The sequence below is a fragment of the Armigeres subalbatus genome, chromosome 2 (assembly GCF_024139115.2).
Source record: "Armigeres subalbatus isolate Guangzhou_Male chromosome 2, GZ_Asu_2, whole genome shotgun sequence".
Classification (NCBI taxonomy): domain Eukaryota; kingdom Metazoa; phylum Arthropoda; class Insecta; order Diptera; family Culicidae; genus Armigeres; species Armigeres subalbatus.
This window is the reverse complement of record NC_085140.1, coordinates 358,393,554-358,419,270: the sequence shown is the minus strand read 5'-3', so window position 1 is coordinate 358,419,270 and position 25,717 is coordinate 358,393,554. Positions and strand designations below refer to the sequence as shown.

The 25,717-nt window shown below is 40.8% G+C and overlaps 1 protein-coding gene across 3 annotated transcripts; it reads left to right on the top strand.

Moving 5' to 3' along the window:
* The first annotated feature begins 1,473 nt into the window (after positions 1 to 1,473).
* Positions 1,474 to 24,743, top strand: LOC134212967 (ubiquitin carboxyl-terminal hydrolase 7). 3 transcript variants are annotated; one of them, XM_062691371.1, is made up of 4 exons: positions 1,474 to 1,979; positions 4,643 to 4,963; positions 5,292 to 6,873; positions 21,183 to 24,743. In XM_062691371.1, exons 3-4 carry the CDS (start codon positions 5,299 to 5,301, stop codon positions 22,917 to 22,919), a joined length of 3,312 nt encoding a protein of 1,103 aa, XP_062547355.1. In that variant the 5' UTR covers positions 1,474 to 1,979; positions 4,643 to 4,963; positions 5,292 to 5,298; the 3' UTR covers positions 22,920 to 24,743. The 3 variants fall into 3 exon arrangements, with proteins under 3 accessions (XP_062547355.1, XP_062547356.1, XP_062547354.1); XM_062691372.1 differs by lacking the exon at positions 1,474 to 1,979 and adding an exon at positions 4,497 to 4,513; XM_062691370.1 differs by lacking the exon at positions 1,474 to 1,979 and having other exon boundaries at positions 4,520 to 4,963.
* Positions 24,744 to 25,717: the final 974 nt, after the last annotated feature.

The following is a 25,717-nucleotide window of genomic DNA, read 5'->3' as shown; positions in this document are numbered from 1 at the left end:
AAAACTTTAAACTTCTGGTAGCGCTGCGGTTGGTTCTTCATTATAGATCGTACGACTGGCAAAAACTTTCTATGTGATGGGGTGTGGTTTCTCAGAGAAACACACATTTAGCTGCAATTTGACTGTACGCCAAGCATGTGGCGTTAACTTGATCTGCCTACGAAATATTTTGTTTCTTTAGATGTTTAGATGTTAAAATCATTGAAAATATTACGTGAAGCTTTGCTTAAAAAAATTACTGAGTAAATTATTTATATTTTATAATTAATTGCTAAGACATTAATTTCTTACTTCTGACCTAAAAATGGTTACCTGTTCCATGAACAGGTAGAACGTATGGACGAGTCGCCCCTGGTTAATTGGACACCTACTTAAGAAATATGCAGAGAACTCTACGACCTCTCATAGGTGCCACGGGAGGTTATAACAGTAGGAATCGTTTTTATAGAATGGTAGAACGTTCACACAGAAAGATCTAAGAAATACAAAGTAGGAAAGGGACGAACCTGGAATTAAACTTAGGACCTCTTGTTTATAAGACACAAGCGGTAGCCACTAGACCACCCAGCTCATTAACCATCGTAACACTTCTTTCTGAGAAGCCCTCCAAATGTACACATTTTGGATAGGTACTCCCAATTCAATCGAATTTTTATAGGGCCTATAGAGCATTGCACGGACTGCTTTGTCTCTTTCTCGCTGCAAAGAAATTAGATAACCACAAGGCCAGTAAACGTCAAAATTTATGAAGAACGAAAGAGAAAGAGATGTTTCCGTGCAGTGCCCTATAGGTTCCGTTAGTCGAATGATACAATGCATAGTCTTATCTTTCCATTGTCCATAATTACGCCAATGCCGCCAGTGGTTTATTATGAATCATTTCTGAGTACTTGTCAATAATTTTGTAAGCCTTTTCGACAAGAAATAATGGGTCCCATTCACGTATTTTGTCTTTGCAAGGCATAAACTGATTCATATTTGTGAAGCAAATTAAACAATTGAACATAAAAAACTTTACCTTTCCTATTTTATCACCCCAAAACTCTCCAGGGGGATGATAAAATCGAAATATTACTATATTTTTAGGGCGTAATGAGCATCGTTGCGGAACAATTTTCTAAAATTTTTTTTTTCAAAGTTGTTTTCAGGTTCTTGAAGATATAAAGGCTGCTCAGTTTGTTTGGCCCACTGTTGTCAGTCATGCTTTGTGGTACAAAATCCTGCATTCTGGCTCATGTCGTCTTGCTCTCTATCTCAGCCTCAGCTTTGCGGCGATTGCATCACTTGCATCACCATTCATTCATAAATAGTTGCATATTATGTTTATGTCGACGGTAGAGGTTGTTTGTGCATGTGTGCGTTCTGTCGCACGTCCGTCGTTCGCTCGTCATCAGCCAATATTCGCAACGAGTCGCTTCTCACTGATGCGAATTAACTGGGTGTGAGTAGTGAATACAGCAGATTGTATATTGAAAAATTCGCCTTTGTGTCAATCGACCGATAAGTTCGACCAGCGCCTGCAGAAAACAGTCAGCGCCACTAGTGACCAATAATTTTAACGCAATTAAAATTGTACGTCGACCGAGTCATCGTACGAGTATTTTATCAATGTATCCAACTACTGCGCCAGGATAGAAAAGAGCAGTAAAACACGCCTCACTTTCGTTCGGAAGAGCGAAGAAGTCATTGGAAAATTTTCCGAAAACGTCAGAACTATCTGGACCCTTGCAGTGAGGAGCAGTGAAAATTAAGTTGTTAAAACGAGAAAATCGCTATATTTTGGATCGATTTTCTAATTGTGGTCATGCAGAATCACGCCAATCCAACTAGAATGGATATTGCATAATAATTGAAACGAGAATTTTTTTTACCAACAAGCAACAAAGAATACAACAGCAAGAGGAACGCAGTCAGAGGAAAGGCGAGAAAAAAAGTGAATTTAGTTTTCTATTTTTCTTCGATCCTAGAAGGTGGACAAGGTGAGGTGGAATCTTTTATCGAATAATCATATTTTTTCTATAGCGGTTTGTTGGCGCGGAATGTAGCGGGTCAGCGGCGAGGAAACAAACAAGAAGACGACGAAACGAGACGAACGGAGGGAGAGCCGCAAGCCGAAAGAGATATGGCCACGGCGAAAATCTGCCGTCTAATTGTGTCTCATCACTATTCACGTTCATTCCGGCAGCAGCTCACGGCTCCCTTCTCATCCTCAATGTTTTGTGTGGTCTTCTTGTTTGTGTTTTTCATCGTTTTGCTGATGACCGCATCACACTGTGGTGAGATTTTTGCTCGTGGACTATCACGTTTTGGTTGTGTTGGAATGTTCACTTCTCACTTCGTACATTGTTGCCAGTTATGGAGTTTTAGTTTTAATTTCACAAGAACGTTCTATATCCATTGACATTACAACTTACAACGCTTGTCTTATGGGTCGGCCAAACTAAAGTGCCACTAAAGTGCCTGCATTGTACAAGTGGTGCAATATTCCTACCTTTAAGAACCTTGTGCTCGATTGGAACAACTGATTTAACATCAAGCGCGCCGTTCCAATTTTGACACTGCATCTCTTTGTTATGAGTGAGTGCAGCCTCTTTAGGCCAAACTACACATTGAATAACACTTCAAACTTATCGACATAGGAAATGTTATACTGCAATATGGGTAAATAATAAATAATGTAGGGTATAATGACCAATAGTGGACCCTCCAGCTATAATGTCATTGAATTGTCTTTATTTGCGAGGCTTTCAACCCTTTGACTGGCTCACCTATGGGTCGGTAATGACATTATTACACCGTAATATAAACGTTTTTCTTTCTTACATTTCAACGATATAATTACATGCATTGGAAATGCCATGGAATGTAAAATTAGATGATTTTTTACAATTTTGTGAAAAATAAACAGGAGTGTTGTTTTGGGTCCATAATACGGATTAACAACCCGAAACGAAATACTAAAATCAAATGGAGTGTCGACTAAAGGAAAACAATTTTCTATTATAGACCCCCAGAGGGGTTCCCTCCCGAAAACATCCTAGACCGTACCGAAACCATCTACGTCTTTGCTCGCAAGGCTTCTGGAGACTCGACTTTCAAATATTATTTTAAACGAATAACGTGTATTTGAGTACTCTATCTGAAAATCGATTTGCGCAATGGATCAATCAAGGTAACTCATTCATCCATTGCACAACATGTGAAAGATTTGGTTTGAAAAATGTAATGAAGGGTAACTTATTTCTTCGGTGGGGTTTAATCCTACAAAATTAGTACGCTAGACAGGTGCTTTCCCTACTAAGCTACGAAGGACCTTCGGTGTCCTTCGCAGCTCAGAAGGCTTCTGTTCCACTCTGAGCGGCCTAAACCCTGAATATAGGCAATTAACTTTGATTGTACTGAACTCAAGTGGCGATCTCTTTCCTCGCTTATGTCGTCGGGATGGGATCTGACGACCATACTGGTATGATCACACAACCCTACTTCAGCGCAGTTGTTGATGAAGCTGTGTGTGGATACCAGCCATAATTAAATACTCATCCTACTCGGTTGGCATTGCGCAAAATAATACGTGTGAAAGAGTTGGTTTAAAAAATAGATTGTGAGAGTTCGTCTATGCGCCTGGTGTTGGAAAATTGATCTCATCAGAAGCCTTCTAAGCTGTAGGGGATACCGGAGGCTTAGTAGGGACAGCACCTGTCTAGCGTACAGGTTTCGCGGGATCAAACCCCACCGAAGGAAGTGATTACCCTCCAATGCATTTTCAAACAAAATCTTTCACATGTTGTGCAATTGCACAAATCTAGTTTCAGGCATAGTATTTAATTTCCACTCTGGGTGTCTTATACCCTGAATGTAGGCAATTAACTTTGATTGTATTATTTGAGTGTTTTTGTATGTATCAATTAGGGGAGATGTAAAACTTGTTGTTATGTATGATGCAAATTCAACATGTTGGTTGTTTTGACGGAAAAATTCTCCCTATCTTTTAGCCCGACATCAAGATCTATCTTCGCAGTCGAGCCTGCGAGAGTAAGACCGCTGCAAGAATTATCGGTAGAATTCATTTCATTGAATTGCAATAGGAAACATTTTTTTTTAATTTCCCAAAGAAAAACTGCTTTTACTGCCCTGTTTATTTTGCAAAGAACATGTGTGTGATACTTGATGATACTTGGTGATACTTCTTGATTGCTGTAATTTTAATTTTGTAATTTTAAATAACAATGTATATTTTACTGAATGCTCTCCATCAGTGCTTAGGGGGGTGAAAGTTGAAAAACAGCTAAGTATCGAAATTATTCATAAACTGGCAGCATTGTATCATGATGTGCTGTTCGCATCTCTAAACGGTGAAACACGCAATGTGAGAAGTGAGTAAATCGTGATTTCCACTAAATGAAAGAGCGAGAAAGCATTCGCACACCACAAATTCGTGATTGGCGAGTGTGTCCTCTGCAATCTGGATGGCAGCCAGCCAACTTCCATCCAAATCCAACACAGTGACATGACAGTGAGTTTCCTACTTCATAGCCGCGACCGACGACAAACCAGGTGTAAAAGTTATTCGCAATTTTCATTAATTTGTGTAATTTTTCTCGTTGTGCCCACATTTGGAAATATTGTCGCGCTTGCTTGGTAGCCAATGGTACCACGGAACGTGTGGAAGTAGCCGGAGGAACGCGTTTTAGATGCAAAATTTGGATTGAACGGACAGAAAAACACACGTCTCACGAATCTGCCCTGCAAGAGCCAGAAGAAAAGTAGGCTTCCATTTTGCTCTGGTCGCGTTTTCTGACAGCTCAGACGGAACGTCAAAAGTTTTTTGTGCATCCATCAGAGGGGGTTTGCAGCAAAGTGTTGAAGAAAAGTGCTTTCTTGTGAAGGATTTGCTGCTGCCAACGGAGTCGAACGCAACCGGACTCGAGCTGGGATTTCTTCCGACTGCGGACGGGGGCTTAAAGTAAGTATTCATTGATTGTCCAGCTCGGTCGACGGAGGGCTGGGGACATTTCTCTCGATTGTCGCCAGCATTGGCCTTCGTTTTTCTGAAAGTTTCTTTTTCTTTTCTTTTTCTTTGCGTCGTGCTTCAACATCTCTTCTGCGTGTTTGTCTGTGTTAAAAACTCAATAATTTCATTTTCCTCGTGTAATCGCGCCTGCTGAAATAACGAAAATAACCTGAAATTGTGTGTACCGCGAAAAAAAATATACATACGCGCACACCAACAAAACAAACAACAAAAAATGTCGAACGATGACGGAACCGTCGAAACGTTGTAAATATTCCAGCGCCGCTATGGATTTCGACAAGCCCGTTGAAGCAATGGACACGCAAGACGATAACGAGATAGATCCCCCAAATGCGCAGATCAATCCTCCAACAGTGGGAAATAATCCGGCGAATGGAGGAGGAGGGGGAGCGACCGGTCCGGAGCAAATGAGCATGGACGATCAGGACAATCTGGACGACGAGGTACGCTCGGAGGCGACATTCAGCTTCAAGGTTGAGAACCTAAGCAGATTCAATGACTCGATCCTGTCACCTCCGTACTTCGTGAGGAATCTGCCTTGGAAGATTATGGCCATGAAGCGAAATAACGAAGGAACGACACCGGCCAGCAAAGGCCTTGGCTTCTTCCTTCAGTGCAACGGAGAAAGTGACAGCTCTAACTGGAGCTGTTTTGCATCGGCTGAACTTCGGTTGTTGTCCGTCATACCAGGAAGGGATCCCTTCGTACGGAAAATTCGGCACACTTTCAGTCGAATCGAAAATGATTGGGGCTTCTCGTTCTTTATGAACTGGCTGGATATCCTAAACCCCGAGAGTGGCTACATCCAGAACGATGCCATCACCCTGGAAGTGCACGTAACAGCCGAGCCACCTCGCGGTATTTTCTGGGACTCGAAAAAACACACAGGATATGTAGGATTAAAAAATCAGGGAGCGACCTGTTATATGAACTCGTTGCTTCAAACCCTCTACTTTACAAACCAGCTGAGAAAAGCGGTGTACAAAATGCCAACCGAAGCCGACGATGATTGTAAATCAGTTGCTCTGGCACTCCAACGCGTTTTCCACGACTTACAAACGCAAAGTAAGCCCGTTGGAACGAAGAAACTTACCAAAAGCTTTGGTTGGGACGCCTTAGACTCCTTCATGCAGCACGATGTGCAAGAGTTCTTGCGTGTGCTCCTTGACAAATTGGAAAACAAAATGAAAGGAACGAGCCTTGAGGGTACCATCCCAAAACTTTTCGAAGGCAAAATGATTTCCTATATCAAATGCCAGAACGTGGACTACACTAGCCGTCGAACGGAAACCTTCTACGACATCCAATTGAACATCAAGGGTAAGAAGAACATCAACGAATCCTTCGAGGACTATATCGCGACCGAGATTTTGGACGACGATAACAAATACGACGCGGGCGAACATGGTCTCCAGAAAGCAGAGAAAGGAATCCTGTTCAGTAAGTTTCCTCCCGTTCTTCATTTGCACCTGATGCGGTTCCAGTACGATCCGATAACGGATAGCTCGGTGAAGTTCAACGATAGGTTTGAGTTCGACGAGAAAATCAATCTGGATCCGTTCCTGGAGAAGCCGGAGGACACACCGGCCACTTACATCCTGCATGCCGTTCTCGTTCACTCCGGCGACAACCACGGTGGACACTACGTGGTGTACATCAACCCGAAGAATGACGGCAAGTGGTGCAAGTTTGATGACGACGTCGTGTCACGATGCACCAGGAACGAAGCGATCGAGCAGAACTATGGCGGGCACGATAATGATCTGAACATACGGCACAGCAGCAACGCCTATATGCTGGTCTACGTGCGTGAATCTGTTATTCACGAGGTGCTTGAAGAGGTGAGTTGTTTTGATTGTGTTTTCCTTGGCTGAAGAAGGATGTGTTTGTGCAGTGGGAAAACTGATTGTGGGTTGTGGGACAAAATTGTTGTAGGAGAATTCAGATTGATAATATTTTCTATTTTTTTTTAACTCTAGACCAACATTTGAAAATGGCGCAACAGTCAAAATGTATTCTTACTGAATCCTCCTTTCTTGAACCATATGCTACATAGACGAAAGACACGGAAAGAATAGAATTTAATTTTGGCTTATTACATGCCCGCTTTTCAAAGGTGGTTCTAGCTTAATCTTATTGCACATCTTTGACAAACATTTTTTGGTCTCTTTTTTTAGTCTCCAAAGAATCTAACTTTCTTGGATGCACATGCGAAACAAGCGACAAAAGAGAATTAACAACAAAGTTTTGTTTTTGTCGGAGATAATAATGACAAAGATTTGATAAATTTGTTAAATTTTGCTGCTAAATTTTTATCCCGTTATTTTGCATTTCTGCAGCAAATTTCGAATTTATGTTATCGTAGTTTTTGCTTTTATGGAAACATTCCAGAATCTAATACTGATTAAGAAAATAGCATTGTATGTTCGAGAATTATAAGAGATTGCAAGGCAAATGATTCTTGTCATATTGTGTTCGGATTCTGAGGTGCTTGAGTAGGTGGTTCTACTTGTTAGAAAAAACTTCGGAGGATTTAAGGAAAGACGTCGCAAATTAACGAATGAATATTTATTTCCATTCAATAAAATTATGTTACTAAGGGGTTTCTAGGATAGCGTAGAGTATTAATGATTTGGCTATCAGATTACACCCCTTTCAATCAATGTGTGATCAGTCCAAGGCTTGTTCGTAGAGTTTTGAATCTTACTGAGAATTCCAATGCTTTGGTGAACCTGAACATATTTTATAGTTGATTCTGGGTCTTGATTGGTTCTATTTTTATAGATCCAGAAGCCACATGATCACGTAATAAATGATATTTGATATCTACGTGTTTCGTCCGGTTTGTTCCTAATCTTCGCAATACACCACTCACCGATTTTTGATCGTTTGTGTCCGAAGCCCAATTCGCATCTGCATATCCAATCAATGTTGAACTCGATTCGAAAAAGTGACGTATGCGCCAAATTACAACACATAGGATTTCCATTTTTCTGTTAAAGAATACGACTAGTAGAGTCCGTTAACACTAATATTGCAAAATGGCGTATACGTCACTTTGTCAGATTACGGCAGTATTGTTCTTTGTTTATACTAAAACCACTTCGCTTTAAGTACTGGCCCAATGCTGAGAGATTTAGAAGCTTTGCTGAAAACGACCCAAGTATCCAATCGGAAACAAATATCTGGTCGCACGCACAACATGAGGTACATAATCGATCCCAACATTTCCCGATATGGTTAATCGATGTGTTGTCCCGTCAGGTCCAGTGACAATCCCTTCTCCATCGGAAATCTGACTGAATTGCAGTCACTGATCTCAAAACGTTTCATTAATTGGTCGAGGTGTCGGTGTTGGATCATCTTGTTGGGTTTCATTACGGTACAATTGGTCATATCGTCAAAAGCATCACCGGTCTCTACATCAATAAATTGAGAACATACAGCACCGACCTAGACATTAACAGGTTGATCGCGTTCAGCTTCCTCCTCTTGTTCGACTGGGAAAATTACAACTAATGGAGCTTGCAATGTCTCATCTGGTTTGGTAGTATAAGGGAATCTCGTCTCGTCAAACTTAACATCACGGACAGAGTCTGTAGTCATTGGGTGCATATCTCATCATGACCACTTCCATGCTTTTCGGATCGAGCTTCTTTCTTGATTGGCTTGGTATCCACGCAAAAGCTTGGAAATGTGAACCTTCAAGTTTGGCTTCATATCAAACTAAAGCTCCGCTGGCATCGTTTATGGGAGACTTGTTGTAGGGCTACAATCCAGAAGATACGCGCCGGTGCACAGTGGGACCAATTCCAAAAAGACGGTCATACAATGTTAGAAGCGAATAAAATGGTCTAGCAGGCCACATATGATGATTTTTCATTGAATAGATGGTTTATCTTCTCGGCATCACCGACCCGGTAGCTACATTTCCACTACCGGAGCGAGAGGTGGAGCACCAGTCGTCACCAAGCACGCTATAGTTCTCCTAAGACAACGTGCTTGCACTTAGTGGTGCCACATCGAAATATCGTTATCAATGGATAGCACCGCCAATGTAGAGAGTTTCTTTTGAGGCATTTCCACAGGTATTTAATTACCGATTTCAGGCGCCTCTACCGCAGTGCTAACGCAATGAAATTTATTGTATTGTTAGAAATTGTAAACATATGGAATAGGTTTTGTTTCGTCCCTAAACTAATGGGTAAAGTTGTAGAGGCGAAAGTTGTTACTCGATATTACGATTTATGTGAAAAACTCATGATATTTTCTACAGAGTGAAAGTTTTGGATAAGGGATAAGGGATAAAATCCTCTTCCGAAATTATCCATTATGACTAGAGATAACATGACTTGATACTCTTATCCTACTTTCATTATCAATATTTTCAAAATCTCAGAGCGCAGGGAGCCTGTAAGAACAAATGATCACGTGGGATTTCGTAACAAAAAGTATGCGTGAGCCAAGAACAAATGGAAAGCTAGGGGGCGTACACATATTACGTAAGCACTTATAGGGGAGGGGTGTGGCTTCTATCGTTTTTACGCACCATGTAAATAAAAACATTTGTATAGAAGAAGAAATTTTACGAGGAGGGAGTCGAAAACCCTGAAAAAATGCTCACGTAATAACTGTACGACCCCTAGATAATTTTAAGCTGATAACATTATTATCACCATTGCATTGTGCAAATGAAAAGTAGAAAGAGAAGTGAATACCAAATTGTGCGTTGCTGCACTTATCAAAATTGATTGGCAAGACCGAAAGGACCACCGTCAGTAAAACCGAAATAACTGAGCGTGGGCAAAGGGTGGCGGAACCTACTTTCTTCAGGATTAGATTCCTGACAAAAAAAATTAAGCTTCAGTGTGAATTTCATTTGATGGGTACCAATACGGGCACCCTTTTGAATTTTACAATAGAACACATCTGGAAGATAATAACAATAATAATTGTATACATAATGAAAGACCGAGTACTTTCACCGCGATCAGAAATAATTTACGTACATTTAAGCGTGGCTTTATTAGTTTTAGGGCTACACTTTGTAATAGTGCCAAATATAATAGGTTTGGGCGATGTATGGGTCGTTTGTACAACATAATGAAGCAGTAAGAGATAAATGTTACAAGATTTAACACAATTAAAATCGACAACATGCTCAACTTGTGTTGACTGTAAAGGTAAGATCCACCCGAATAAAATGACTCAAAGCTATGTTTTACATCATCGTCAAGTATTCTACTAACAACCCGCATGACTCAAGTAATCAATTTGGATCATTTTGAAAAAAATGGTTTTGACTCGTCTTTTGAAGATTGGTCCTTCTGTGCGGTGTTGTAGGCTGCTTCAGATCACATATTATCGGCACTTGGAAGTCCAATAGCATAGCACGCACCTTCTCAATAAGTATCCTATTGAAGCGTTCGGCCACGCCACTTTGCTGTGGGGTATATGCAATTTTTGGTTCCATTTGAATGCTCTTTGATTTGTACCACAATTTCTGCTCGTTGGAACAATATTCTCTTCCTTGATCCACTGTAAGCTTGGAAATTGCCTTTTCTGTCGCAGCAGTTACCATAGCTTCAAATTTGCGAAACTTTTCAAAAACCTGGGATTTTTTCTTCATAGTGTAAATAACCGAGAAGTAGTGGTCATCAATGAATGATACAAAGTATCGCAAATCATCCCACGCCGGTGGGTCAATTGAATCATAGACGTCCGAGTGTATTCGCTCCAATTCCCACGTTGCACGTTGCCTGGTTCCGCTGAAAGGTTCACTGTTTGCAGAATCCGAGAGGTTTTGGATTAACACGTTGTGTTGCACCAATTTCACTATTTCCTGTTCGTTCAGATGGCCAAGTCGACGATGCCAAAATCCGGTTGTTTTTACTTGGTATACATTTGCAGAAAATGAGTATAAACTGATTTTCAGGTTTCGTCGTCGGGGGTGCCGGTGAGAGTGATGACCCATTCTCACCCCCAAATCCGTTGTCACCCCTGATGGCGGTAAGTTGTAGCAATCACTTGATTACCCTTTCTCAGCATTGCTTGACGTCAATCGAATAACACCGAAATTCCAGCACTCGCCAACTTGCATCATCCTTTGCTACTTGAATAACTATTTGATTGGGTAATCTTGATGACGACGAAAACACTCTGGCATCATTCACCGAATGGTCGTTTGATCCAGAATCCAGCTTGAAAATTAGCTTGTCACTTTCAAGTGGGTCAATTTATTCACGTTTGACCATACAACTTACTGCCTTGCTTCCTGCTGCCAAGTTGGCTACACCAAAGCTTCTCTGGTGACAGTTCTTCATATGACACTTTCCGCTGAAAATCTTGGACTTTGCTCACCGGCTGTCGACTTCTCCAATACATCTTGTTGCCGGTCTCGCTGCTTCACTTCCTCTGCTAGAAGCCGTTGCTTCACCGTATCCAATGTTAGCTCGTACTCACCTTGTGCCGTGATGAACGGATCATATGAATCCGAAAGTGCACCGAACAGCATCACGACTTAAGTCCGGTTCCGCCAATACCACGCCCGGCATTTTGACTACCAAATGACTACGCATGGATTCACTTTCCTTCATTCTTAATCGTCCCAGCTGCTTCCGCACTAGGTTTTGTGTCACAAGAGACTTCTTAGCAAAGGAATTCTCTAGAGCTCGCCACATTTGTTTCGCCGTGATTTTATCTCGTACTATCTCCAAGCACTCATCAGCCAGGAAACTGATCAACAGGGATTACCCCTTTCGGCCTTGTCGAATTTGACTTTCTCGGCAGCCTCCGCCGGAGGATCTTCTGTCAACGTGTTGACCACTCCACTAGCGTCCAGGAACATCCGCACCCGAAAACTCCAGTTGTGGAATCCAGAACCTCCGCTGAACTGAGGTATTCCGTGTGCCCAATCCTTAGTCAAGCCCATATCCTGTAGAGTGGGTGGTTCAATTTGTTCGAAGAAACTTCGGAGGATCAATCATAATTATGTCATATTTTGAACTTTTTTTTCTTTCTTGAGAGATTTCAGCCTTGGGCTGGTTCATCTCTTAGAAGTGAAAAAATGTAGGAATGTTACATTTTGTTAAATTTGATTCATTAGTTCTGCAGCTTGGTAACGAGGTCAATTGCATATGAAGTGTTCCACGGTTTGAAGTACGTTGCAGATATCACAGACGTTTCTGAAACACACAGCGTTGCCCATGTTGTGGGACACTTTTGTGTGCCCTGTTCTTAACCGAGATCGAATGATCTGCTGTCGATGCTGTGGAGGATCTTCCCATATTCTGGTTTCTTCATTGATCCGTCGAATGAAGTGCCTTCTTGATTGCAGTCATTCCATATTCCATCTATCTATTATCACTTTCATGACCCAGTTTTTTATATCTTGTGCTGGAGTTTCTCTGGTATACAGTTTTGCTGATCTGCCGACCCCGGCAAGGGATTCTGCGTTTTCGTTGCCTTTCACTCCGCAGTGTCCTGGGATCCAAATGAAAGCTGTTCCGCTATGAGCCAACTTCTGGATTGCCTGGTTCCAGGGATGCTTAGCTGTTTCGGAGAGTAGAGCGGTCAGAACACTGGCGAAGTCTGAAAAAATGGTGCATGGAACTGGAAGTTTATAGGAAATACTCGATGATGCGTCCGATACTCCTATTCGTACGTTCCCTCCCGCTCGAGATTCATCCGTATAGCGATTTTGGTGATTGCCATATTTTGAATATTCCAACTCCAGTACGGATGTCACTAGCGCCGAAGAGTTGAATCCGGCCTTGAACTTGTTTTTAATTGCCATGTCGACAAGCAGTCTCGGGGAATTCCAACTCCTACCGCAGCAATAGATTTCAGCTACCGACGGAAGCTCTTGGTTGGCAGAGATTCTCAGGAGTCTGTTCGCCTCCTCCAGGAGGGGTGCTCCAGTAGTTTTTTTTTTGACGAAGCCAACATACAATAATGGAGGTGATAAACTTATCGAAGGGTGGTCTTCCACTTTCTCCGCAGGCTGCCATACCCGGAGTAGAGGGAAGCAGACCTGATGTGATTCTAATAGACTGGTGGTAAACGGGGGCCAATTTGCTTACCAACTTGTCTGATGCTAGACAGGTCAATTCGATGTCATATGATAGTCGGGAATCAATCATCGCATTGCTAACGCACATCCGCACCGACCGATTCGTTGCATTATATCTTCTGGCGAGCGTTCGTAGTAGATTGAGTCTAGATTGGCATTTCTCCTTTACTTCGTTGAAATGTTCATTGAAGGATAGATGCCAATCTATGCGTGCCCACAGTACTCGAATCGATTTTCTGAAAGGCAGGATCTTACCATCGATTTGAATGGGAGAATGAAGAACTCGATGTTTGGACGGACATATGTGCATGTGGGCACATTTTTCCACACTCAGGAGAAAGCCTACGGAGGTGGTCAACCGCAACACTGCATACAAGGCTGCATTGAGTTTCATTCGAAGAGCTTCTGCGGTGCATCCTACAACGAGCCATCTGTCAAAGCGAGTTCCAGTTCTCGGAGGCGAAATTGCTGATTATTCTCTAAACACTACATCTTCCAATATTTGTATGTCGTTCAGAGAGGTTGCACATTCTTGTTTAATACTATATAAAAACGTTCATCGTATTCTTCGAGTGCTGAGAGTGATGCGATGTGTTCTCCCATTGCATTTGCGATGGTGTCCAAATCCTGTGTAATCGTTCCGTTTAACTTTATTACCATTCCGCGGGATTTGAGCTTACCACTCAAAAGTTCCAACGGTCGCTGGTCCTTTGATTGGCCTTAATGCTATTCAGAAAATTTTCCCAGCTTGCGTTTTAAGCATTACGGATTATTTGGCGACATTCGTTTCGCTTGGCTCTGAAGTCAGCGAGCGCTTGTTCCTTCATGGGATGGTCGAAAGTCGAAAGTAGTAGCCCTTCTCAAAGCCTTTCTCTAGCCTTTATTGCAGCCTTGATATCGGGTGACCACCCCTGAAGTGATTTAGTTCCCAGTTTGGAGCTGGTTTTGTGAATTGCGGATAGGGCTGCTCGGTGAAGGGATTCTATGAAGTCCTGGATTTCGTTTCCATGCCAATTTAACAGCGAATGAGTCACAGACTCCTGGAAGAGAGTCCAATCATTGTATTTCCATTTTGATCTGCGTAAGCTTTCTAATGGTATCTTGTCTAGGGAAATCAGCAGGTGGTAGTGATCACTGCCCATGATGTCATCCTCAGCGCTTCAAAGCAATCTGTTGACCACATTAGCGCTGGCGAAAGATACATCAACTGAGGATTCTCTTTGTCCACTGGTGTATGTAATTGAATCGTCGTTGAGGACAATGAAATCCAATGCCTCTACTACTTGCATTAAAGTTGAGCCACTGGTGTTAACTTTAAGACTACCCCATGTAGGGTTGTGACCATTATCGTCCCCAAGGAACAAGATAGGGTCATCCAAGCCCCTGAGAAGTTCTATGAGAATATCTTTGTGGGCAGCTGGATGATGGTGAAAGGAATTGGTGTCAGGACTCCTATGGCTGCCGAGTGAAACATATTCTCTTTGTTCTTGAGAACCCACTGGTATTATCCTCCCAATGCACAGTGGGCCACGTCGTGGAATTAGGAGGAAAAAAATATTTTCACCATAATGATAATTTTTAGGATCAAAGTGTCTTCAGCAAAGTCAAAGCTTATTATTTAAGCTTTATTTTGAAGTTTGTTGCAATAGGGTGGCCCCACTACATTTTGAGATAAAATTTTTAACTTCTATATTTCTAATTTTAGCATTGTACGATGTTCTAGAGAGTTGTTCCTTATTTAATTTTGAGGCACTTTGGTTTCTTCAGACCATTTTTGTACGTCGTTTGTATCATTTGTTATGATAATTTTAAATAATTATGTTAGGGTGACCCTAAAAAATTAATATTTTGATTGTAACTTTTTAGTTTTAATTTTTATCGAATTGACGTCTTCTACAAAGTTTTAGAGCATAAAAAAATGCACGTTTTGGTTACATAACCAAGTAAATTCATGGGTGGATTGCAGAGATATCCACTGTTTTCTTGAAAAAATCCGTTGTTTTCAAATGGTTGTATTTTTGAATGGGTGAAAAAGGATCCATTTTCCCTGGAGTTAGACAGAGGAAGGGCTAAGGATTGCTCTGCATATTTTGGTATTGGAGAATTTGAGGGAATTTGAGGTTTTTCCATCATTTGAAAAAATGGCTTTATGTACGAGGAAATCAAAATCATCAGTTCTAGAAGTGTTATAAAACCGAAAATTCCGCCCAATTCGTCAAAAACAAAATGTTTATAGTAACCATAACTTCCTTATATATTTCCAGCGCATCTTCATTCAATATACCAATTGGTAGGATAACATGTTCAATAATATCAACGCTTATCAACGTGTCAACTTCACTGAACAGACCGTAATCGTAGGTTGTTTACATCACTCGTTCAATCGATTTTACTTTTAAATCGCTAGGGTGGTACGGAAAATTAGGTTTTTTTAGTGTATTTTTTATTTAATTTTTATCTAGATATATATTAGGGTGGTTCAAAAATTCTATTTTTCTCCACACCGATCACTCAATTCTGTCCCATGTTCTGAGTGTCCTCCGCGAATTGATTTAGCACGAGCCGTTTAAATTTGCTTGGGAATTAGTATGGGCAAAGTGAACTTTTCATCATACTGATTATGGCACTTTCCAATTAGGCGCTGGCGAAAACAGAACCAACATAGCCAAAAGGAGCCCTAAAGAATTATCACTTGGATAATCGTTCGAATATGTGGGGGGTCCCGTAGCGTAGTTGGCTACACGTTCGCCTTACAAGCGAATGGTCATGGGTTCGATTCCCAGCCCCTCCACCAAACCCTCGTCAGTCGCCGGATCCGCAGCCCATACGGTGGCGTTTGGGGTACGCGCCTTACCGTCACGGCTGCCTGATGACGACTGACACTTTGACACTCTTCTCGGAGGCATTCCTCCAACGTTACCCGGATAAATGGCAACCGAACAATACAACGATCAATGGATACACGACATGGACAAACGGACACAATGGACTCACGACGAGATGGACTGGCACCGACAACAATAATGGTAATGGAAATCTAAAAATAGATGCTGTGTGGATTCTGTACAGCAGAATACCACAGTAGATCTCGGCACAGTAGCGGTTAAGTAACACAGAGTGCCTAACAAATAAATAAAGGAATAAAAGAAAAAATCGTTCGAATATTTAGTAATCGATTTTAATTTATGTTGTAGTTCTTTGGAGCTTATCGCGAAACTACTTTACAGGCAACATTGCTGCTCTTGGCGCGAAAGATAGCACTGACAAAAGAAGAAGTTCAATAACCATAACCAAAGATTCGCAAGCTGGATTAAAACCGATAACTAATTATTGGAACGATTAATCAACATGCGATTTTGGCCATGTGGGTTCTTTTTTCGCTGTATGGGGAAGCGCCATAATCAGTAGGATGAAAAATCCACTTACCCATACTAATTCCCATGCAAACTTGAAACAGCTCGTGCTAAATCAGTTGTTATCCAATTTCGCTCAAATTTGCGGAGGACACTAAGAACATGGGACAGAATTGAGTGATCGGTGTGGAGAAAAATCGAACTTTTGAACCACCCTAATAATAGATAAAAGTAAAATAAAAAACTACACTCGAAAAACCTTGTTTTCCATACCACCCTAACGATTTTAAAGTAAAATCGATTGAACAAGTGATGTAAACAATATACGATTACGGTCTGTACAGTGAAGTTGTCGCGTTTATAAGCGTTGATATTATTGAACATGTTATTCTACCAATCGGTATATTGAGTGAAGATGCGCTGGAAATATATAAGGAAGCTATGATTACTATAAACATTTTGTTTTTGACGAATTGGGCGGAATTTTCGGTTTTATAACACTTCTAGAACTGATGATTTTGATTTCCTCGTACATAAAGCCATTTTTCAAATGATGGAAAAACCTCAAATTCCCTCAAATTCCCCAATACCAAAATATGCAGAGCAATCCTTAGCCCTTCCTCTGTCTAACCCAGGGAAAAATGGATCCCCCTTTTTCCCCCATTCAAAAATACAAGCATTTGAAAACAACGGATTTTTTCAAGAAAAACAGTGATATCTCTGCAATCCATCAATGAATTTACTTGGTTATGTAACCAAAACGTGCATTTTTTTATGCTCTAAAACTTTGTAGAAGACGTCAATTCGATAAAAATTAAAACTAAAAAGTTACAATCAAAATATTGATTTTTTAGGGTCACCCTAACATAATTATTTAAAACTATCATAACAAATGATACAAACGACGTACAAAAATGGTTTCTTCAGCAAAGTGCCTCAAAATTAAATAATGAACAACTTTCTAGAACATCGTACAATGCTAAAATTAGAAATATAGAAGTTAAAAATTTTATCTCAAAATGTAGTGGGGCCACCCTATTGCATCAAACTTCAAAATAAAGCTTAAATAATAAGCTTTGACTTTGCTGAAGACACTTTGATCCTAAAATATTATTATTATGGTGAAAATAATTTTTTCCTCCTAATTTTACGACGTGGCCCAATGTGCAATGTATGGTATAGTCCGTTGATATTAGCTCGGTGGTTTTTTTTAATTGCCAGAATAGTGTCCATTGCAAGGCAATGTTCTTCTAGTTCTGAGAGCGGCGGAATTGTCAAGTTATCACGCGACCCGATAGAGCATTCATCAATTTTTATATTGGAGGTTGCTAACGGGAACTGATGAGAGATTCTTGTTCCTGGCTGACAATGACCATCAGCTTTTTTATCAGCTTCATCGGGTATATGAGCTCCGAGTTCAATAGGTGACTGCTGCTGTTGTTGATTTAAGTTATTTGAATAGTCTTCTTGATTTTTCTTGTTGAGAATTTCGACTCCAATATGCCTTTTGAGATACATTGTTGTAGAAATGCAGAAAGGATTTCGAGTAGGGGAGAAGCAGTAACAAGAAAGATCATTTAAGACAGCGTTTTATTCTCCTCTCCTGCGGTTGGTATTCTTTAATTTCCCGTTTAACCGGATTTTTCACAGCTTTTTAAATACCACATTAATTTTCTTTGATTTTTTAGTGAAATTTTCATGGGGTTAGCTCGTAGTTTCATTAACGCTAGAGATCTTAATCGACTAAAACCCACCCGTGTAAAAAAAGAACTGGGTGTATCAGTTTCTTCTTCTTCTTATTGGCATTACATCCCCACACTGGGACAGAGCCGCCTCGCAGCTTAGTGTTCATTAAGCATTTCCACAGTTATTAACTGCGAGGTTTCTAAGCCAAGTTACCATTTTTGCATTCGTATATCATGAGGCTAACAAGATGATACTTTTATGCCCAGGGAAGTCGAGATAATTTCCAATAATTTCGATAATTTCGAATCCGAAATGTCTAGACCGGCACCGGGAATCGAACCCAGCCACCCTCAGCTCCAGCAAAATAGCAGACACCGGTATTTGCCTCAAAGATCTTCCTTGCTTTGTGATATTGGATTCCTTGGTTAACCCTTATGTGCTGGATAGCATCTTCCGATTGGTATGCAGGGCACAATAAGTAGCATTGGTACACCGTTCCCCATCGACGACTGTAGCTGACCACAATTACCACACGTCATGTTTTCCTGCATCTTGCCGTGGTGTGACCGAATTGGTAACATTGGTAGCACATCATGGGTGCGGAGTAGTAGAGCCGAGTCTTAATTCTCATTTAACCGATATCTAAGTGTTCGGGGCGTATTGTCCCACTGACGGTGAGTATTACCGTGGGAGTTGGTTCTCTGCCCTCATTGGTCTTCCGGGTAATACGTTTTTGAAGATCCACGAGAAAGAAGAAATATTAGCATGCTTGAAGAACCGAAACATAATTAATGGTTTTGGTCCTTCAAGCATGCTAATATTTCTTCTTCTTCGTGGATCTTCAAAAGCGCCTGGCAACTTATTACACAGCGGGTAGAATTTAGTCCTGGATAAAGAGTTACTTTAACCATTTTGCCGTCATTTTGGTTTCAATCGACGGGAAATCCTGTCCCATTGTTTGATATTGAAAATTGGCCAGATTGAACAATGGGTTCAGAAGTTATGGCCAAAATACTATTTTTTATGGACAAAACACGCTAAAAAACCCTCACTCATATGTTCTAGTTTTTTTTGCACGGGAAAGGTACCATCACCGCTTGGTGGATTAATCAGGGTTTTTAAAATTAGGTTCTGCGTCAAAGAAATCAAAACAAAGTGCGTTGCACTTTTTAGCGAAGAATATTAAACAAACTCCATATTAAACTGAAAAAAATTTCGTGGTATTTTCCCTGGAGACCCTTGGGAAAAACCGCAATTTCCAGCTTCACTGCCACTGAACTTGAAGATATGAACAGATTTACTCCGTTACGACGTTTTGGCATATCTATCCCCTCGTAACGGAAAGTAGTATGAGAACCTCTGAATGTTCGCATTACGCACTTCCTGCAGCGCTACGATGACGAAACCGCGGTCCTTCAGCATGTCGTATTCTTGTGCTCCCAATAAAGTTGTGAGATTCGCATTTCCACGGATCGCTAGTCATTTTTCGTCGCTGAGATCTTCGCCGATTGTTCCGGTTGATATTTTCCCGTCGATTAATCGGAATTTAGTTTTTTTTTATGGCTAATGCACCTTCAAAGAAGAGCAAACCCCTACTTCCCTTCCAGCATATGACCAAAGTTCTCACACCAGGATTGTTTATTTGATCTTCTATAATGTTGCTCGTATCTCGGCTGGACCAGGGGGAGGTAGGGATAGGAGTGGTTGGTCAAATGGTTAAGGACAAGTCTCGGAAACCACAAACTTTTTTCAAACAAATTCCATTATGCAAACTTAGAATGTTTGCATAATTGAATTAATGTATCTAAAGACAAGAAATCTGAAATATAAAAGATCATTTTGAACGATTTAATCATCCGACATACATACTGTTCATCTGAGCGATGGCCCAATTGAACTCCCCAGGCCTATTGTCATTGTTGATGATGCTATTGATTGTTGATGCTATTGATTGAGATTTCCATCGCGATTTTGTACATGCTACATGTAGGGGTGATCGGGGCAATATGGGCCACCTAAGGAAATCGTTCCGAAAAGCGCTGAAAAGCTCAAAAAAGCATCGTTCAAATGTAGTTGACTTATACTAGAGAATGTTACCTTTCATATTACGTCGATGAATGACGAAAAATGCGTTTGGAAATTGTTGGAATGCACTTTTGAAAATGTATTGATTTCAATGTGTGTTCCCAACTGTACGGAGCAATATGAGTCACCATTTGGGGCAGTACGGGCCACCCTTCCAAAACCTTTATTTAGACGAAAGAAGTACCGTAATATGGAAGAATATGATACTCCTACAACAGTTGTGAGTATTCCTTACCAAATAAAATGAAAAAACTGCACAACAGCGGACTGAACTGATTTGCCACTCTTCGCCGTTTGAACAGCCACATTTCAATTGGTCAATAGTCTTTTGTTCTGTTTCTATCGCAGTATGAGGGTGGCTCATATTGCCCCGTATGTTCATATTGCCCCTACTGCCCCTAACATGTACACCTCATAAATTTGCAGTATCGATGATCAGATATAGAGAGAACTAGGTACTAGAGCCTTCCTCGTTACTGAATTCAGGTTATTATCATTAAACGTAGAGAACATACATAACGACGTATCCTTGTCACTGCTTTCAACGAATCTTCCCGCAAATTACCATTTCTTCTTCTTCAGCTACTTACTTAGGGAAGATCCATTAATTACGTAACGCAAAAATTGGCCATTTTTAACCCCCCCTCCCCCCTATGTCACACTTTTTGTATGAATCATTTAAAATTTTTGTATGGATTGTCACACTTCGAGCAACCCCCCTCCCCCCTCTAAGCGTTACGTAATTTATGGATGCTCCCTTATTGATGGTTTTCTAGCCAGTCGGGTCATGCAATTCTTTATTCTCGTGTTTTTTTTTCATTCTATTGACGTGCGGTAACCTTTGTCGTTTGCGAGTAATTCAAATCAGTACCGGCACATTCTTCTTCGGTATACCATAATGCTTTCTATTATTAACTAGTAACCAACATTAAACTCGTTCATCATTGCTCTTTAGGTAAAATGTAGCGACATTCCGGAAGAGCTACAGGAACGTTTGGACGAGCAACGGCGTATCCAGCAGTGCCGTAGAACAGAGCGCACCGAAGCTACCAACTACATGAACATTAACGTCTTGCTCGAGGATTATATGGAAATCTACCAGAAGTCGGACCTCTTCGATCCGGCTACGGCTACGTACCGAAGCTTTAAGGTACGCAAGGCAACCACAATCGCCGAATTGGCGACACTGTTTTCGAAGACGTTCAAAGTAGATCCGGAGAAGATGCGCTTGTGGACCGTGTCGAAGAACGATTTGAGGATACATAAGTTCACGTTGATTGACCAGAATGCAAATGAGCCCTGCAGTAAGCACGCCTATCAGGACCCGAAAAACTCGTGGACCATATTTCTGGAGGTGGCCTCGCCAGATTCAGACCAGCTGCATCCGGTTGAAGAGAATGACCTATTGATATTCTTCAAATCCTACGACCCGATTGAAAAGCGACTGAACTACTGTGGTCATGGGTTCTTCAAAGCGAAGCAGTTCCTCTCAGACCCAAATTTCCAGGAGGAGTGCATTAGGCGAGCGCATTTCGAACCCGGTACGGAGATACAGCTGTACGAGGTGACGGACATCAACAAGGCGACGAAGATTAGGGATTCATATGTAATTGATGCAGCACTGTCGCGGGCAACGAACGGATCGATCATCATAATCGAGAAGGTCAATCCCGGCGTGGAGCACCTGGAGTTTCCGACATGCGAAGAATATCTGAAGGATCTCTACTGTCGGATCGAGGTGGTGTTCGTCGACACGCTTAACCCAAACGATACCGGTTTTACGCTGGACTTGTCCTCGGAATCCAACTACGATCAAATAGCCAAGGCATGTGGCCGGAGAATCAATGTCAATCCGTATGAAATTCAGTTTTTCAAGTGTAAAAATTTTAGTGATATTCCGGGACAGCCTCTTCAGTACAACTACACGGGCACGTTAAAGGAAATTCTCAGCTATACGAAGGCAAAATCTGTTAGGAAGTTGTTCTATCAGAAGCTATCGATTAGTATCAACGAATTGGAAAACAAGAAACAGTTCCGCTGTTTGTATCTAATGCCGAACCTGAAGGAGGAAAAGGAATTAATACTGTATCCAAATAAGAACGGCACAGTGCAGAGCCTCCTGGCAGAGGCCGCCAAAGTGATCGAATTCAGTGAAAATAGTACGAAGATTTTAAGAATATCGGAATTATCCAAGAACCGATTAGCGCCGGGACCGTCCAAGGATACCCCGCTGGATCAGCTGCACGATTACACAGACAACACGTTTGTGCAGCGGTCCACGATTAGTAATCAGAAAATGTACCGAATTGAGGAGGTGGCGGAAGACGAAATAAATCCAGCGGAGAACGAGATGCTCGTGCCGGTACTGCATTTCACCAAGGACATTGGTAGCATTTTTGGAATTCCCTTCTTCATTCGAACGGTGCACCACGAGACGTTCGCCGCTCTCAAGGAGCGCATGAAGAAGAAACTGAACGTGTCCGACAAAGAGTGGGAGAAGTACAAGCTGGCCATCATCACCGAGCACGTGGACTACATTGACGACGAAACGATCGAGATAAACTTGGATATGTTCAAACCAGACCTAACCGATCTCAACTCGCGGACCTACCTGGGACTGGAACACATCAACAAAAATACAAAGCGAAGCAGGTTCAACTACATGGAGAAGGCGATCAAAATCTACAATTAGAGAACTATAGAAATCTATTTCTTCTGGCTCTGTGTCACACAATCAATCATTGACGACGCGCTGCTTGTTTTCGTTTGTGTCAGAAATAAAAGTAAAAATTGCAGAATTTAACAACAGGAAAATCCCACAAACATCTCTGTATTATTACCCAGTGGTTTTGAACAGTTTGATTGGTCAGCGAAGGCGATTTCGCTCACAATGATCGACGTTTAAACATGCATTAGGAATGCGTCCGTTACGCATAGGTAACAATTCTGTGTAAGGCAGAATTGACTCGTTCATAAAACGAAGCAAAACCTAACTAGAAAACAATATCTACAAGTTAAAAGATGAATGCTGTTATTAATTTTTTTTATTATCCGTTTTTATATCGTCAAGTTTAATGCCAATCCCCTCACCAGAAGGCTTAAGAGCGAGATTCGAGATTTTTTGTAAAGTGCGCGGTAAATAGTAATCGAAACTGCTAACGAATATGAACGATTCTAGGAAACCATACTCAATCTTCCTGCAGAAGCACGCAAACGGAATCGGTGAGCATTGTTTTTATTTCGAGGAGACAAAATAGTTTTATGCGTGTTTACTCACACGATCACGATTGTATGTTATTTCCCGGAAAAGTGCTATCCAAAAATGTTCGAAAGAGTTGTGATGTGATCTTCATTGCGAAATACAATTTTGATGCAGTACAGAGTACAGAACCTTTTTTATAATTTCGCGGGATGCATTTTTGCAGGAACGTTGCATGCTTCGGAAATTATTTAGACCCTTTCCAATCATAAATGATGACGCTTGTTTTCCCCTCCCTACTTTTGTCACCTAACCCACACTAGAGTAGGATTACAATGAGCCTCTTATTCGCTGTAACAAACATAAAAAGCTTTCACTCTGCTGAGCGAGTGTGCGAGAGAGATAGCCTAGAGAAAACATTATCATCTGCCGAAAATGTGACAGAGAACCATAAATGATTCTCTACAACACAGATACAGAGGAAACATATTAAGGCAAATCGATTATTTATATTTAAATTAAAGAAATAAAAAGAATGAGAAGGTTAAACTATTAAGACTATAGCTATAAAAGTACATGCAAAGCAGAACAAGAAAACAAAAATACAGATTAAGCGCCCGGCTAGCAAATCCAAGAACAAACAGGAGTTCCATTGTACAAGTCGTGTTGAGCACTTGACCAATGTTAAAATGTATGGGAAAATAAGCTCAGCTCTTCTTGCATAATGGTAATCTGTCAATCACTTTTAAATCTCTCGCTAAATTGAGGACGAACAGAAAATAATGGAATTACTGACTGTGGAAGAAAGCCTGATAATATACCTAAAGTTACGAAATAAATAAACAAAAGCAAACAAACTCATCTGGATTGTGCCGGAAGTGAAGCTGTTTTTTGTTTCGGTTTTCTCCAACAATTCACCCTTTCACACAATACACACTCACACGCCAACAACATATTCAATGAAGAGAATGTTTTTTGTTTTATAATCAAGAGGCAGAAATATGACAGCAAAACAACTTTTTTCCTCAGCCTCTCGAATGAAGTAATAAAAACGGAAAAATGAAGTGTATCTAGAGAAAAAAGCGTGACCTTGGTCTTGGGAAGACCCGGACATTTCGATCGCCAATTGAGTTGGCGAAAAAAAAAACGGTAGTTGCGAAGAAGCAACAAAAGGAGGAGTGTGTTGATGAGAAAGATAATAAATCGAGAGATAGAGAGAGTTGGTAGGAGGATGGGAGCGGGAGAGCCGTAATTGTAATAAAAACAAGTAAAAATTATAAAAAATAAAAAACAATAAAAAAATATTTTAAAAATCTACATTTTAGTTTTTGTTTTCATTCTACTAGGTACACCTTGTAAATGGTTTTTGGGATCGATAAAATTTAATTTGTTGATGGATGGGCGGAGATTTGCATGCACATCATTAGTGCGAATCCTGCTGCAGTGTGATAGCTCCAATGTGAAGCAACGTGATTCTAACTTTTTTTTACCCTTTCGATAATTAACTGTCTTCCTTGAATAGCGCGCGGAATTGTTTTATCATCCAATGTCATGGGCATCAATAATCTCTTCCATTGCTATTCATTAAAAATAAGAAGCTTGTTCTAATCCCTTGTTCTTTTGTCAAGTCCCTTAAGAAAATCCTAGGAATTTTCAACCTTCTCAAGTTCTACTTGCTGTTTTTAGAGTTTCAGAATGTTTATTCCTCTAGATTTTCTTCCGTAATTTGACATGTTGCTTCACGGAATTTCGATAATGCTTCGCAAGGAGTGATTTCTACAGGGTTTTTCTTTTTTTTCTTCTACTGTCGTGACCAGAACGAGTTTGCAAGACTTGACCATCCGTCGCAACAATGCCAGGGATTTGGCACGATTTTAGGGTTTCGCGCGAATTGGACGCGGATTTAGTTGTACGTGAAAATTTCAAAAATAAAATGCTAGATCTAAGGACGGTTTTTGAATTAGTTAATTAGTTTCATGGTTTCATGTCTATCTAGATAGACTATATTTTCAGTTGAGAACAAAACTTACGTTTGGAGTCTATTTCTTACCTTTACACTGCATTACATTTTTTAGGATTCATTAAACGAATGTTATGAAGAGAGGGGCGCCACTTGTAATTTTTTATCAATTCTAAAACAAACATTAATTATTCTGCGTGGTTGGCGACGTGCAGTCATGAACCGTGCTGAATGGAGAAGACTTTTATGCATTGTACAGGCCACTATAAGCGGACTCTATTGGTAAATAAATATAAAACTTTTACGGGACTGCAGTCGAGATTCGTCAGAT